General features: G+C 54.3%; 4 protein-coding genes across 4 annotated transcripts; all 4 read left to right on the top strand.

The window, feature by feature from the left end:
- Nucleotides 1-333: 333 nt before the first annotated feature.
- Nucleotides 334-1,808, top strand: PG986_011067 (Eukaryotic aspartyl protease; the record flags this gene model as incomplete). The annotated part of the gene is given in 3 exon segments (XM_066847289.1): nucleotides 334-1,082; nucleotides 1,153-1,407; nucleotides 1,418-1,808. The coding sequence occupies 3 exon segments, from the start codon at nucleotides 334-336 to the stop codon at nucleotides 1,806-1,808; spliced, it is 1,395 nt and encodes a 464-aa protein (XP_066696780.1).
- Nucleotides 1,809-5,251: 3,443 nt separating this feature from the next.
- On the top strand, nucleotides 5,252-7,083 carry PG986_011066 (uncharacterized protein; the record flags this gene model as incomplete). The annotated part of the gene is made up of 4 exons (XM_066847288.1): nucleotides 5,252-5,300; nucleotides 5,385-5,631; nucleotides 5,707-6,285; nucleotides 6,372-7,083. 4 exons carry the CDS (start codon nucleotides 5,252-5,254, stop codon nucleotides 7,081-7,083), a joined length of 1,587 nt encoding a protein of 528 aa, XP_066696779.1.
- Nucleotides 7,084-8,464: 1,381 nt separating this feature from the next.
- PG986_011065 (uncharacterized protein) lies at nucleotides 8,465-10,903 on the top strand (the record flags this gene model as incomplete). The annotated part of the gene is made up of 2 exons (XM_066847287.1): nucleotides 8,465-8,760; nucleotides 8,836-10,903. 2 exons carry the CDS (start codon nucleotides 8,465-8,467, stop codon nucleotides 10,901-10,903), a joined length of 2,364 nt encoding a protein of 787 aa, XP_066696778.1.
- Nucleotides 10,904-11,852: 949 nt separating this feature from the next.
- Nucleotides 11,853-13,367, top strand: PG986_011064 (Arabinanase/levansucrase/invertase; the record flags this gene model as incomplete). Its single annotated transcript, XM_066847286.1, has 3 exons — nucleotides 11,853-12,383; nucleotides 12,454-12,618; nucleotides 12,696-13,367. The coding sequence occupies 3 exons, from the start codon at nucleotides 11,853-11,855 to the stop codon at nucleotides 13,365-13,367; spliced, it is 1,368 nt and encodes a 455-aa protein (XP_066696777.1).
- Nucleotides 13,368-13,467: the final 100 nt, after the last annotated feature.

Below are 13,467 nucleotides of genomic sequence, written 5' to 3'. Positions count from 1 at the left end.
CTCTAGGGGGGCCGCGTAACGATGTCACGCCGCACCAAATCCGGTACCCACCACACTTACAGCACACAACCACACCACAACCTTGGTCTTAGCAGTGTCGTCATGGCAAGTTCTTGGCTGCCCCAATCGAGGCCATGAAGTCATGTAACTCCTGCTAATGGCGAAAAAAAAAATATTCCAAGCTTTCTTACCAAGCCATTCTCCAGTTGCTTGTTTGTTTGCCGAGACTTTCGCCTAGTCTTTCTAGATATTAGAAAGCCTGAAACCTTCGTCTTTGTCAATCTCAATTACTGATATTCTAATAATATCGTTGTTGTCGGTGTTATTAATAGGATGAAGGACTTGCAGATGTGGGCGCAGCTCGCCCTGGCCGCGGCCGGCGCCGTCAATGCGATGGAGGTTCCGAGGAGTGAGAGTGGCTTCGTCTCGATGCCGATTTCATACAAGTCACACGACAGGCCGCTCATGAAGCGAGACGAAGACAACAACGTCCCCCTGTTCAATATCTCGGTACTGAGCTACCTCATCGAGCTCACTATCGGCACGCCGCCCCAGCCCATCAAAGTCGCCATCGACACCGGCTCCAGCGAGCTCTGGGTGAATCCCAACTGCAAGACGTCGCAGAGCACGGCGCAGTACCAGGAGTGCTTGGTCAACGGAGAGTACGACCCCAGCCAGTCCTCCACGGCCAAGGACCTCGATTCTGGAAACACCATCCCGTACGGAATCGGCACCGTCGAGATCGAATACTACAGGGACAATGTGGCCCTTCCCAACAGTACCATCAAGCTGAAGGACGTCCAGTTTGGAGCCGCGTCTAGGAGTCAGGATCTCAACGAGGGTATCTTGGGCTTGAGTTTTGGTTCAAAGCCGCCGACCGCCGACTTGAGGTATAACAACTTTGTCGACGAATTGGTGCTGCAGAACGTTACGGATTCGAGGGCCTTCTCCGTTGCCCTTGGAAACCAGGATGCCAGCAACGGCGGCGTCATCATCTTTGGTGGCATCGACACCGGGAAGTTCACTGGGAAAATGACGACGGTGCCGGTGCTGGGCCCTCAGGGGGGCGAGAAGCTTTACCGGTAAGTAGAGGAGTGTTTCTTGCGCCAGCCTCCGTAACATAGAAAGACAGGGGCTAACAAAATTTCACAGATACTGGGTGCAACTCCAATCCATTGGTTCGACCATCGGCGGCTCGTCGAAGAAATACGACAACTCCGCCACGGCCATCGTCATCGATACCGGGTCCAGTCTCTCGACCCTACCCTCAGGCGTCGTGAGCAGCATGGTGCGCGACCTGAACGGGCAGACGGACCGACAGGGCAACGTGATCGTGCCGTGCGCGTCCAGCAGCACGACGGGCAACACGTTCGACTTTGACTTCGGGGGCGTCACGATCCGCATCCCGTACAGCCAGTTCGTCATCGAGGCCGCGCCGCCGGACCTGCATCCTCGGCGTCCAGGCCGCGGAGAGCGGCGGCGTCATGCTGCTCGGCGACACCTTCATGCGCAGCGCCTACGTCGTCTTCGACCAGGACAACATGCAGGTCGGCCTGGCGCCCTACGCCAACTGCGGCGAGAACGAGCAGACGATCCCGGCCGGCGGGGTCGGCAGCGTGCAGGGCAGGTGCGACAGCTCCAACAACGGAAAGGGAGGAAGCGGCAACTCGGGCTCTGGCAACTCGGGCTCCGACAGCAACGGAAATGGCGGTGACGACAAGAAGGACGCTGCGACGGGTCTGAGCGCGACACTGGGTCCTTTGGCACTGGTGTTCTGGACGCTTTGCATATCGTTCATGACGATGTAGGCGTTTCTGGATAGGATGAGAGAAGAATCATCACTTGTATATACTGTAGACCCCGGGTCTCACCATAGTGACATAAAGGTACTAAAACAGTGAACAACACATACACCCGTACTTGCGTTTGTATCATCATTTCCCGTGCATTCCAACCAAACAGGTCGCAAGTTGGCTTGCGAGATGGCTGTGTTTGAAGTAAGGGGCCGGCCGTTGCGATGGCGGTCATCGTTTCACGACATTGATTGAGTGAGAAACAGTACATGGTAACATCCCACCTACAATACTGCAATTCAACAGTGAGAGCAGGTCTGTTTACAAATGTCTGACAACTTACAGTCACATGAGGTATATGAACAGCGAGGCATGCAAACGATTTTTCATGTGATTATGTAGTAAGGCAAGGGGAGATTACTCACGGTTCAATTTCCGGTAAGTCGGCATGTGTCGGATGCTAGCTGGCATTGGCGCGGGTCTGGGAGATCCATCCACATCCACATCCACCTGGGGTTTTGCACACTCTACATGATGTTCCCTACATTTCTTGAGGGATATGGTGTCCTCGGTATTGGGTTACTACTTCAATGGTTAAGCTTATTATACATGGTTTCTTCAACTTGGACAACAAATGCTTCACAGGTCAAGCAAGTGCACAATAGCGGTGTCCACTAGGTCTTGCTGGCGATGCATGACTGACTCAAGCGCTATTAGTGAGCCCCAGAGCCTGACTAAGGTTGTGTAAACGCATTGGACGTCTTCGGCCAACATAATCCAGGCCTCTGGTATTTACCTGCTGGCCCACGAGCATGCAATGTCAGGCATGTCGCAGAGGAAGAGGGCCTTGGAAGCCGTACGATAAACCACTTTTTTTTTTTTTCTCGAGGTCCCAGTTGCCAGGTTTTCTCGTCAAGGTCCCCAACACACCCATCCAGATTTGCCCACAGGGCTCCGCGGTTTTGCGTGCGGGATATGCCGACAGTCACGCCGAATCATACCATAGCTTTCCCCGAACTCCAGAGAATTTATGGGATGTCCATGGGGCGTCTATGCATGACGCACATTCTGGGCTCCTCGAACAGACTCGTCTAGATGCGAGGTTGAGGAGCTCGTAATGAGTTCGGTAACCAGTAACGAGAGCGGGCGTGATCGGGTCAGCGACCAGCTGAGGTTTGCTTCTTTCGTGTTACCTGCTCTTTCGACCTGTTCGTAGTGAGGTCCCGAGACCAGTAAGCCAGGGGCTGCATTCGGCTATGTACGGTTGACGGGCTCCCTTCAATTACATTCCGTCCGGCGACACTCACCTTCGGTAAATCGGCGCATACCTCGTTCCCTCATTAGTCACTAAAGCATGGCACACTAGTCTGCCGCCGCTTATTCATTTGGCGCGGGAAGGTCGTCTTGCGATCTGACATCGATTCTACGGCTACTCGAATCAAGGACCGTCGCCTTGTGGCACATGATGATGCCAGCCATGTTCGATCTGGAGGTTTTGATTGAATGGGCAAGCAAACAAGCTTAATTGGATGTCGTGCACGACCGTGAACATAATAATAGGACGAACGGACAGTCGATTAAAGGACTGTTGCAACCTTCCAATGATCCAAACCATCGGGTCCTGACGCCCACAGTTTCTTAGGTAACTGCAAGCAGGGACTCCAGATATCTGGAGCCCAATCTGGCCCAACTCCTGGGTGAAGAACTACGTTCCCCAACAAAAGCGCGGTCTGAAAGCACTCGCATTGGCCCTCGGTGCGCAGCAGATGTTAGATGATCGTAACGGTGCACACCACGTTGGATATCGACAGTTTGGCCCTCGGCGTGGAGCAGACATCTTGCCACTCACCACATGGCTTTCGAGAAGAATCACGGCTCCCAGCTTTCTTTCTTTCGCTCAATGTTTGCCCGGGGGAAGGGGGGTAGGGCCCCATTCCCCCAGCCAGTAAACTGTGTTCCCCATGGTCCCCCCCCAACTTGCCATTCGGCCCGTTTTCTAGCTCGTGCCAGCCCGCAAAAGCCCCAGGGCGTGCCTCCCCCACAGACAACCTGCCTTTCCCGTCTGGGCATCTGTGCCGTGACGTAGGCTCCGCAACGACAAGGTTTCCGACGGACTGAGAAGCTGCAAGCAGCGTCTCAGGGAAACAGCTCACAGCATCCCGCGTTTCGAGAGAGGAGAAGGCGGGCGGGAAGAGGGACGCAAGGTACGATTCATCGGGCAGAGAGTGCTGAGTAGAGAATCTTGCAAGCGGCCGGAGAGGTGTGTACGGTGTACCTACCCGGATGGTGTGTTACAGTAACATCCTTAGCATTGGTGCTTCCCCGGATTCTACCAGATGATTGGAGACTTCTTGAAGATTAGGCCGACGCGACTTGAGTTCAGATCAAGTTGGCCGGACCGATGATCATCATCACAAAAACCAAGTCAGTAAAATAGTCCTCGGGCCCTTAATGCACTTCGCACGCCCGGCGCACCCTGATCGGCGCTGCAACCTAACCCTTGATTTGCCGAACGAACCTCTCACGATGCGGGACCCTCCTCCTTCTCCAAATCACTTTGTCCACAAGGTCGCATCAAGGATTGCAATCCCAGTTCCGTAGCCGACCTCACTTCCCTGCTGCCCCCCTCCTCCCTGGCTCGTTTGCAGCCCGTCGTCGGCTGCGGGCAACTTGGCAAGTCCTTGGATCGAACGGCCTGAGTCCACCTCTCCATTCTCCATCGCACCTCGTGGCAGTCTCGAGGTGCCTCCCAACGGTTGCTAGGTTCCGCGGGCCAATACGGCTGAGACAGCAGTGGCAACCCAAGTAAAGCTGACAAGTAACTGCATCTGCGTACACACCTATCTAGGTAGGTAGGCAGGAGGCAGACATGCATGCATTGATGCGACCAGAGTCTACTACCCTTGCCGAGTAGGGTAGCTACATAATACCTCTTAGACATGAAGGCAGAGTTCGACTCGTGACACGGGCAAGATGTCAGGATGATGGTGCATACCGACTACTTTCCTGTCCCCCAGAATAGTATCGGGAAGCACAGCCTGGCCAACCCTGTCTTGAATGTAGAGGTGTAAGAACAGAAGACTTCGAGGCTCCCCAGCGAGGAAGCGCGGTGCCATGTAGGTGCAGGTCTAGTGTACATGAGAAGTACCGTAGGGTGAATACAGAGTTTCCCTCGGTCGGCTGCTTCCCTTCTCCTCCCACCTTCCAGCTACCCTTGACAATGGAAGAGCCTGCCTGGCATTCAATCAACCGGGGGATTGGACCCCCAGCTCAATCCCCTCGTTTAGCAGAATTCAATGTTGCTTGCCGGCATCCATCCTCTCCCCATGCCCATCTCTCGCTTATAAGAGGATTGGCGATCCCCCTCACCCACACCTACGGTTTTATTCTTGTTCTCTACCTCTTTCACCTAGAGCATTTTCTATACGCCCTATAAAACCTATGAGGTCCTCACCATAATGAAGCGAATTGGAAACATCTACTTCATTGCGGCCATCGCCGTCATCGGTAGGTTGCTCAACCTTGTCGGCCTCGGCCTCCCCCAACGTCGCCTGGTCGTCGCTCCTGTTCTGTGCTAACCCGTGTTTCCAGGCGGTGGCCTTTTCGGCTTTGACATTTCCTCTATGAGTGCTATCATCTCCACAGAGCCGTACAGGTGTCAGTTCAACGAGCTGGGAATCGACCCCGTCACGAAGGAATGCAAAGGCACCTCGTCTAACACCCAAGGAGGCATCACGGCTGCCATGCCGGGTGGTTCATGGCTCGGTGCTCTTGTCTCTGGTTTCATCTCCGACCGGATCGGTCGAAAGACTTCTATTCAGATTGGTTCCGTCATCTGGTGCGTATGCCCTCATGTGTCTCGTCCCGCTTGTTGGTGCATGATTGCGACCGCTGCTAACACCGCTCTTTCCAGGGTCATTGGCTCTATCATCTCTTGTGCTTCTGTGAACATCCCCATGCTCATTGTTGGCCGAATCATCAACGGCTTTTCTGTTGGTATCTGCTCCGCTCAGGTCCCCGTCTACATCACCGAGATTGCTCCACCTTCGAAGCGTGGCCGCTTGGTCGGAATGCAACAATGGGCTATTACCTGGGGCATCATGATCATGTTCTTCATTTGCTATGGCTGCAGCTTTATCAAAGGTGCTGCCGCTTTCCGAGTCCCCTGGGGCTTGCAGATGATTCCTGCGGTCCTGCTCTTCCTCGGTCTGCTGTTCATGCCGGAGTCACCGCGTTGGTTGGCCAGGAAGGATCGGTGGGATGAAGCCAAGGCAGTCCTTACTCTCGTCCACGGTCACGGTGATCCGGACTCTGTTCTCGTCACCCGCGAGATGGCAGATATCCGCGAGGTTGTCGAATTTGAGCGCCAAAACGCCGATGTCACCTACTTCGAACTGCTCAAGCCCAACATGATCAACAGAACTCATATCGGCGTCTTCATGCAGATCTGGTCACAATTGACTGGTATGAACGTCATGATGTACTATATCACGTAAGTGTGTCCATGACACCGGCTATCGCTGTTGCCAGCGATGTCTCCTCTACCTCTTTTCATGGACAACCGCTAACGGCTTGCAGCTATGTGTTCACCATGGCCGGACTTGGCGCGGATGTCCTTCTGCCCAGTGCTATTCAGTTCATCATCAATGTCGTCCTGACTATTCCGGCTCTTATCTGGATGGATAGGTGGGGTCGACGACCAACCCTCCTTGTTGGCGCTTTCTTCATGTGCCTCTGGATGTGTGTCAACGCTGGTCTTTTCGCTGTGTACTCGCGTCCACCGCGCGAGCACGAATTCCAGTCCCCAGCCGAATCAATGGCGATCGAAGGCGCCCCAGCCAAGGCCGTCATCGCCTCCACCTACCTTTTCGTTGCCTCCTACGCACCAACCTGGGGACCTGTCAGCTGGACCTACCCGCCAGAGCTGTACCCTCTGCGCGTCCGTGGCAAGGCCGTCGCACTCGCAACCTCGGCCAACTGGGCTTTCAACTTCGCGCTCGCCTACTTCGTTCCCCCTTCGTTCGAAAAGCAGACCTGGAAGACCTACGTCATATTTGCCGTGTTCCTCTTCGTCATGTTTTGGCATGTCTTCTTCATGTTCCCCGAGACGGCCAACAAGCCCCTTGAGGAGGTCGTGTCCATCTTTGACTACTCGAAGCCCGGCTCCATCAAGTACATCGGCACCCCGGCCTGGAAGACGCACAACACCCGCAATGAGACCTTGCGTCTCGAGCGCGGCGATGTCAGCACTGAGGAAAAGATTGGCTTGGAGCATAGGGATCTCAAGTAAATTTTCTTGTTTGCTCGCTCGCTGAGCTGAGTGAACAGCAATGGACGAAGAGAGAGAGGAGGCCCTGAACATCAATATCCATGATGACAAGGATATGGTTGTTGTGACAGTGCTGATTGGCTTGATCGCAAGACAATGTGGCTTTGCAGGAGTTTGGGAAACTGATTTATACTGCAACTATACCCCATCATTGACCATAAGTCACTTTCTCTATAGCTCAGGCTTATTGAGAATTGTACTACACTTTGACTTGCCCGAGTCTCAAACATTGTGTGTCTGCTAGTGACTGCATTGCTCCACGGTCATCCCTTCTGGTTTGAAAGTCGTGCCTTTATTGGAGAAATGACTTGCCTATGGTCTCGTGCAAAACTACTATGACAAGAAGCCGTGTCAGCCTCATAGACAGTCACATTGTATAATGGGGCGACGAATGGGTTCAAGCCTTGTCTTCTTGTCTTGTCACATTTCACAACTCTCTGTTGGTTCCGGCAACATGCGTTGTAGGTCCCCATTATTTGAGCGGGCAATCCACACAGCCAGCCTACATCTATGCGGTTATGTCTAAAGGCTCAAAAGGGCAAGCAACAACCCTGCATCAGCTAGATCGTTGTATAAATATTAATCTTCAACGACGGGAAGGACAAGAAATCAACAATCCATGGTCCCAAAGCAGCCGGTACATGGAATTACCTCTGTGAATGCCAAGTGCGACGCTCGCTGGCTCGGACGGTCGGTGGAATTATGATCCCGAGTGGATCGCCCCCTCATCTCCTCCGGATATAAGCATAATATGGCTAACTCGAAGTTGCTTGAGCCGGACGCAGAGATTACTAGTAGCAGGGAACTAGTGCTGGCTAAAGCGAATGCCAAGAGAATCCCTCGAACCCTCAATTCAGCCTCGCAAGTAGCCCTCTCAGTAAGGCTGTGCCGGATGCCCAGCGATAGATATATCCAAACCAGCGCCTTTCTCATCTCCAATTAGTCTTCCACTGGATGTATTCGTTATAGAGTGACAGAGGCCCTCGAGGGACCACGGTGGAATCGATCATTCTTGCGTGTCGGAGACGTGTATGGTCACCCATTGCCACTCCCCCAATCTGCCGACCGATGGATGCCCCGGCGGCGAAGAAGCGAAGGCTGGCACCCAAGCTGGAAGCCCAGCCGCAGCCCGTCCTCAACCATGAGCCGCCTGTGAGTGATGCCAGTGGTCGTTAATTGACGAGTTATCTGTGATGCTGACTGCGGAGGTGCGGCCGGTCCTGTAGGCCCAACCCGTCCAACCCGTCCAACCGCACTACCATGTTCAGGAGGTGCTCCCCGCGCCACCACCCCCGAGAGGCATGAATTCGAGTCCTTTGCGAGGCATCTGCAAGATGCCGCCATGCTGATATACCGGCAAACCCAAAAGTCGGCCTATTCGAACGTATCGGTACTCCTGCTGAGATGGGATGACGACGACGGGGAAGAACAAGACACAGACGCCCTCGAGCAGGTGCTGAGGGAGCGGTACAACTACCGCACCGAGAAATGGGCCATTCCTACCGTACCCAATGCGAGCATCAAACTTGGCGTTCGAATAACGGCCTTCCTCGAGAAAGCTGCGCCGGACCACCTGTTAATCGTCCACTATGCCGGGCATGGGTTCGCAGGGAGCAACAATCAGTTCTTCTGGGCAAGGTAAGAAGAAGGAGGGAGGCTCTGGCGTAGCCAAGGCAGTTCGTTTGGAAGCTCTCGTTCCTGACAGGGTCACAGCAACGCGGAAAAACGAGCAACAAAGCTCAACTGGAATGGAATACGCTGTCTGTTCGAAGATGCGCCGGCAGATATGCTGATACTGCTGGACACCGTTCCGACGCGTGATGAGCAGATTTCCAGTGACAACAGCAGCACAAGTAGTCTGAAACAAGTCATTGCATCGAATGGATTGGAGCGGAATCCGTCGGAAACGGCAGGCCGATCGTTTACGGCTCATGTTGCTGAAGCCTTCCTCCGGCTGAGCGTTGGGCGGCCATTCAATGCGGAGCGCCTCTATCAGGAGGTCGCATTGCTCAAACAACAGGAATTGGCCCAGAGCTTGGGTTTGACGAACGGCGCTTCGAAGAGTACGCCGTTCCTCGACAAAATGCCACTCTTTCGGACACTCAGCCTCGGTAAGGGTCAGGGTCAGGGGCTGAGTTTGTCACCCCTTGCGCCTCGCCCTCCTAATCCGCAGCAAGCAAGCGCCGATGGTGACCAACAGTCAAAATCGTCACAGCAGGAACAGCTGATAGATCCGCACACGGTCGTTGATCTCGCATTTGAGGAACCACGGGTCCTGGTATGTACGACATTCGTTGGAGAGGCTAGCCCGGACATGTCCTCTTTCAACCAATGGCTACATAATACGCCAGCAATGGCCCCAAAGATTGCTGTCGAAGGCATGTTTCTCGGGCCACCCACAATGTTGCTTATATCCATGCCTGTCGCCGTATGGAGCGTTGTACAGCACGACAAGGTCTGTTGCTTCCTTGGGTATATCAACTCGCATAATATGACCCATCTCTATAAACAACTCATCGCCCCTACTTCTTCCGCCAAAGCATCAGCAAAGGACATGGAAGATGGTCGTATACTACTCGAAGCGCGAGAAGCAGCAGCTAGCACCCCGGTACTGCACAGGCACGAAGCGCTCCATAGGGAGTCTAGTCATACTCAGATACTTCCCGAAACCCCAGTCCGCGCAGATGCAGGTAACCGCCCAGATCCTATGAGTCTTCCTCAATCAACTACGTCTGCCAGTGCACCTTTCCCGAACTCTACCCCCGGGGTAGTGGTCAAGCCAGATGAGGTGGAAGACTCAGCCGAGATGCAAGAGGCGGCTGAACAGCTCAAGGCTCTGAGCCACGTGCGTCATATGAGCGACGAAGTTGCTGCCGCTGCCCATGCACAGATGTCTCTCATGGACCGCACGCCGGATATGAAACACGAAGAGCGCTCATCACATGAAGCAAATGAATCTGGCCTTGAAGAGGCGCATCACAATACGCCTTCGGCCCGTCCCAAACCGCGTCGGTCATTACAGAAAGCAACACCCAAACAAGAGACGAGGTGCAACTTATGTAGCCACGCACCGTTTAAGGACTCTTCGTCATTACGCAAGCATATAGCGGCGGCGCATACCCGCCCGTTCCCTTGTGCGTTCGCCTTTGCAGGATGTATAAGCACGTTTGGCTCTAAGAATGAGTGGAAACGCCACATTGCGTCTCAGCACCTGTGTTTGCAGTATTATCGATGTTCCTCGTGTCCGCAGAGTACAGCGGAAGGCAAAGGAAACGAGTTCAACCGGAAAGATCTGTTCACGCAGCACTTGCGACGAATGCATGCGCCTTTTGCTATCAAGAAAGCTATTGCCAAGGGCGATAGCAAATTGCAGGTTGAGTGGGAGACTCACGTTCGAGAAATGCAGACTTCATGTTTGGTGACGCGTCGGCAGCCTCCTCAGCGCTCGGCGTGCCCCAAATCAGATTGTGCCAGCGTGTTCGAAGGCCCTACTTCCTGGGATGAATGGACAGAGCATGTCGGCAGGCATATGGAGAAAGGTGAAGCTAACAGACTAGGTGTCGACCCCCTATTAGCCAAGTGGGCTCTCGATGAAGGCATCATCGAGAGGAGGAACGAAGACGGTGAATACCGGCTCTGCAATGGCGCTGCGACAGGAAGCGAAAAAGAGCCCAACCACCAGTCCACCGGCCATGTGTCTGATGGTGCCAGTAAAGACTCGGATGAGAAAACCATAGTCGCGGCAAGTACGGTGATAGATCCCATGGAGGTCGATGGATAAGATTTTTCGGGTCTTCGGACTCAAGACCCTGAGACCACTGCAGGCAAAGCCGTCTCTTGGTTTGTTCATATGTGCGATGGTGAAAAGGTGTTTACTACTACTTCATGGTTTGGCCGCATTTATTCGGAAACAGGGAATGACTGGCCTGATGACTATTGACACGATGGATGCGACATGAATTCCCAAACTTCTCCTTTTTCTTCTCCGTTGCAAGCATTATAGTGAATGATGTGCGGCCCGGGATACATATTTATGCGCCCACATCAGTCCGTTTATGGCATTGTGCCTCGCCGACGCAGCCATAGGAACAGATATATATATTTATATACATATACGTGGAAAAACATTTCATATCCATCGACATTCTCGGAGATGCGCCTTTACGGACTTTGTGTTTGAAGTTGGCGAATGTGTCTACCTTTCCTCTCTGGTGGTAGCAATCTTGCCAAAGATGCGTTGCTAGCCACAATCCTAGCGTCAGACACTCTCTAACCCCCCTGAGCCCAACCCAACACCTCGGGAGATCTACCGTGTGATCAGAGATGATGTTTGCTTACTGTTGTCAATGTTGCAGGAAACGAACGGGAGTTTATCTTGCGCCCGATCGGTGAACCCCACAACCCTCTCTCGCTTGGATCGCGTGTCCGGCTATTTTAGATCTGCTGATCAAGGAATCATTGCAATGCGACGCTGCCTCCGAAACTGGAGACTTTCTTCCAGGTCCGCCTCACACCCAAAGCGGGGGCGAGTTGGAAAGTCCACGAATGGTGTCTGTCCACGCCTCCCCGATAAACAAATATGTTCATGGGATGTTAGGTCGCGGTCCGTGACGGGGCGAGGGCGGCAGAATGTGGTTGGTTTTATAAATGACGGGTACTTGGCTGCTTCATCGTACTCACCACATTCGTGGTAGCTAGCTCACGGGAACCAAACGTCGCCTCAACACACGATGCAGCTGCTACGATCCGTGACCGCCCCCCTGCTGTTGGCCGCGACGGCCGGGCTGGCGCAGGCCACGCTCCAGATCGTGCCCGGCGCGACCTGGACCGCCACCAACACGGGCAAGCACGTCCAGGCCCACGGCGCCGGCATGATCCAGGTTGGGTCGACGTACTACATGATCGGCGAGGACAAGACGGGCGGCAGCGCGTTCCAGAACGTCAACTGCTACTCGTCGACGGACCTGGTCGAATGGACGTACGTGGGCGCGCTGCTGTCGCAGACGAGCAGTGGCGATTTGGGACCCAACCGGGTCGTGGAACGGCCCAAGGTTATTTATAATGATGCTACGAAGAAGTACGTCATGTACTTGCACATCGACAATAGCGGTTACTCGGAGGCCAAGGTCGGGGTCGCGACGAGCGATATGGTTTGCGGGAAGTATACTTACCTCAAGAGCTTCCGGCCTTTGAACTTTGAGAGTCGCGATATTGGGCTTTTCAAGGATGATAATGGGGCTGGGTATCTCTTGACTGAAGACGTGAGTAGCAAAGAAAGGAGACGAGTTTGGAGAGAGGGTTTCCTTCGCTAACGCAGATATTATGACACAGCGTGCCAATGGACTTCGCATCGATGCGCTCAGTAGTGACTATCTCAGCGTCGCGAGTAGCACGTACCTGTGGCGTGAAGCTATCGAGTCGCCCGCGATTCTCAAGAAGAATGGGTATTACTTCATGTTCGGCAGCCACTTGACTGGGTGGGACCCGAACGACAACGTAAGCCACCTGTTCTCCCTCGTATGAGCTTTCATATCCTCAAACGTCTAACATTCTCTCCTTCTTCGCACCTACAGGTCTACAGCTACGCCACCTCCTTGGCAGGCCCCTGGTCGAGCTGGAAGACCTTCGCCAACAGCGGCTCCAAGACGTACAACAGCCAGACCAACTACATCTTGCCCCTGGGCGGCAGCGACGCCATCTACATGGGCGACCGCTGGATCCCCAGCAACCTGATGCGCAGCACGTACGTCTGGCTGCCCCTCAGCATCTCGGGCACCACCATCACCATGAGCGACCGCGTCAACTGGGTCCCCGACGTGGCCGCCGGCACCTGGGCCGCGGGCCCCAGCGAGACGTCGCCCGAGGGCGAGTCGGGCGCCCTGGCCGGCGGCGCCCGGACGCTGAGTTGCGGGTCCTGCAGCGGGGGCACGTCCGTGGGCTACATTGGTGGTCCTCAGGGAGGCACGCTGACGCTCAGCGGCGTCAAGAGTAGCCGGGCGGGTCGCACGACGCTGCGGATCAAGCACCTGAACGGCGACTCCTCGCAGAGGTCCGCTGTCGTTACGGTTAATGGAAAGGCGCAGACGGTCGCGTTCTTGCCGTCGGAGAATGGGAACTCGGCGCCGGCGACTAGTGTTGTGCATGCGGAGATGAACGCGGGTTCGGGGAATACGATTGTTATTGCGGGTGTGGGGGGAGGGGCGTATGGGCCGGATGTTGATCGGGTTATGGTGCCGGATAACTGAGTGGGCTTCTTTGGGGGGCTCAAAAGTGTCTTAATATCCGCCAATGCCATTATTATGGTATTATATTGAAGAGTATGATGAAGCCATTCAGTTGACTCCA

The sequence above is a fragment of the Apiospora aurea genome, assembly GCF_038362705.1.
Source record: "Apiospora aurea strain CBS 24483 chromosome Unknown utg000007l_segment0_segment0, whole genome shotgun sequence".
Lineage (NCBI taxonomy): Eukaryota > Fungi > Ascomycota > Sordariomycetes > Amphisphaeriales > Apiosporaceae > Apiospora > Apiospora aurea.
This window is presented reverse-complemented; position numbering and strand designations above follow the sequence as displayed.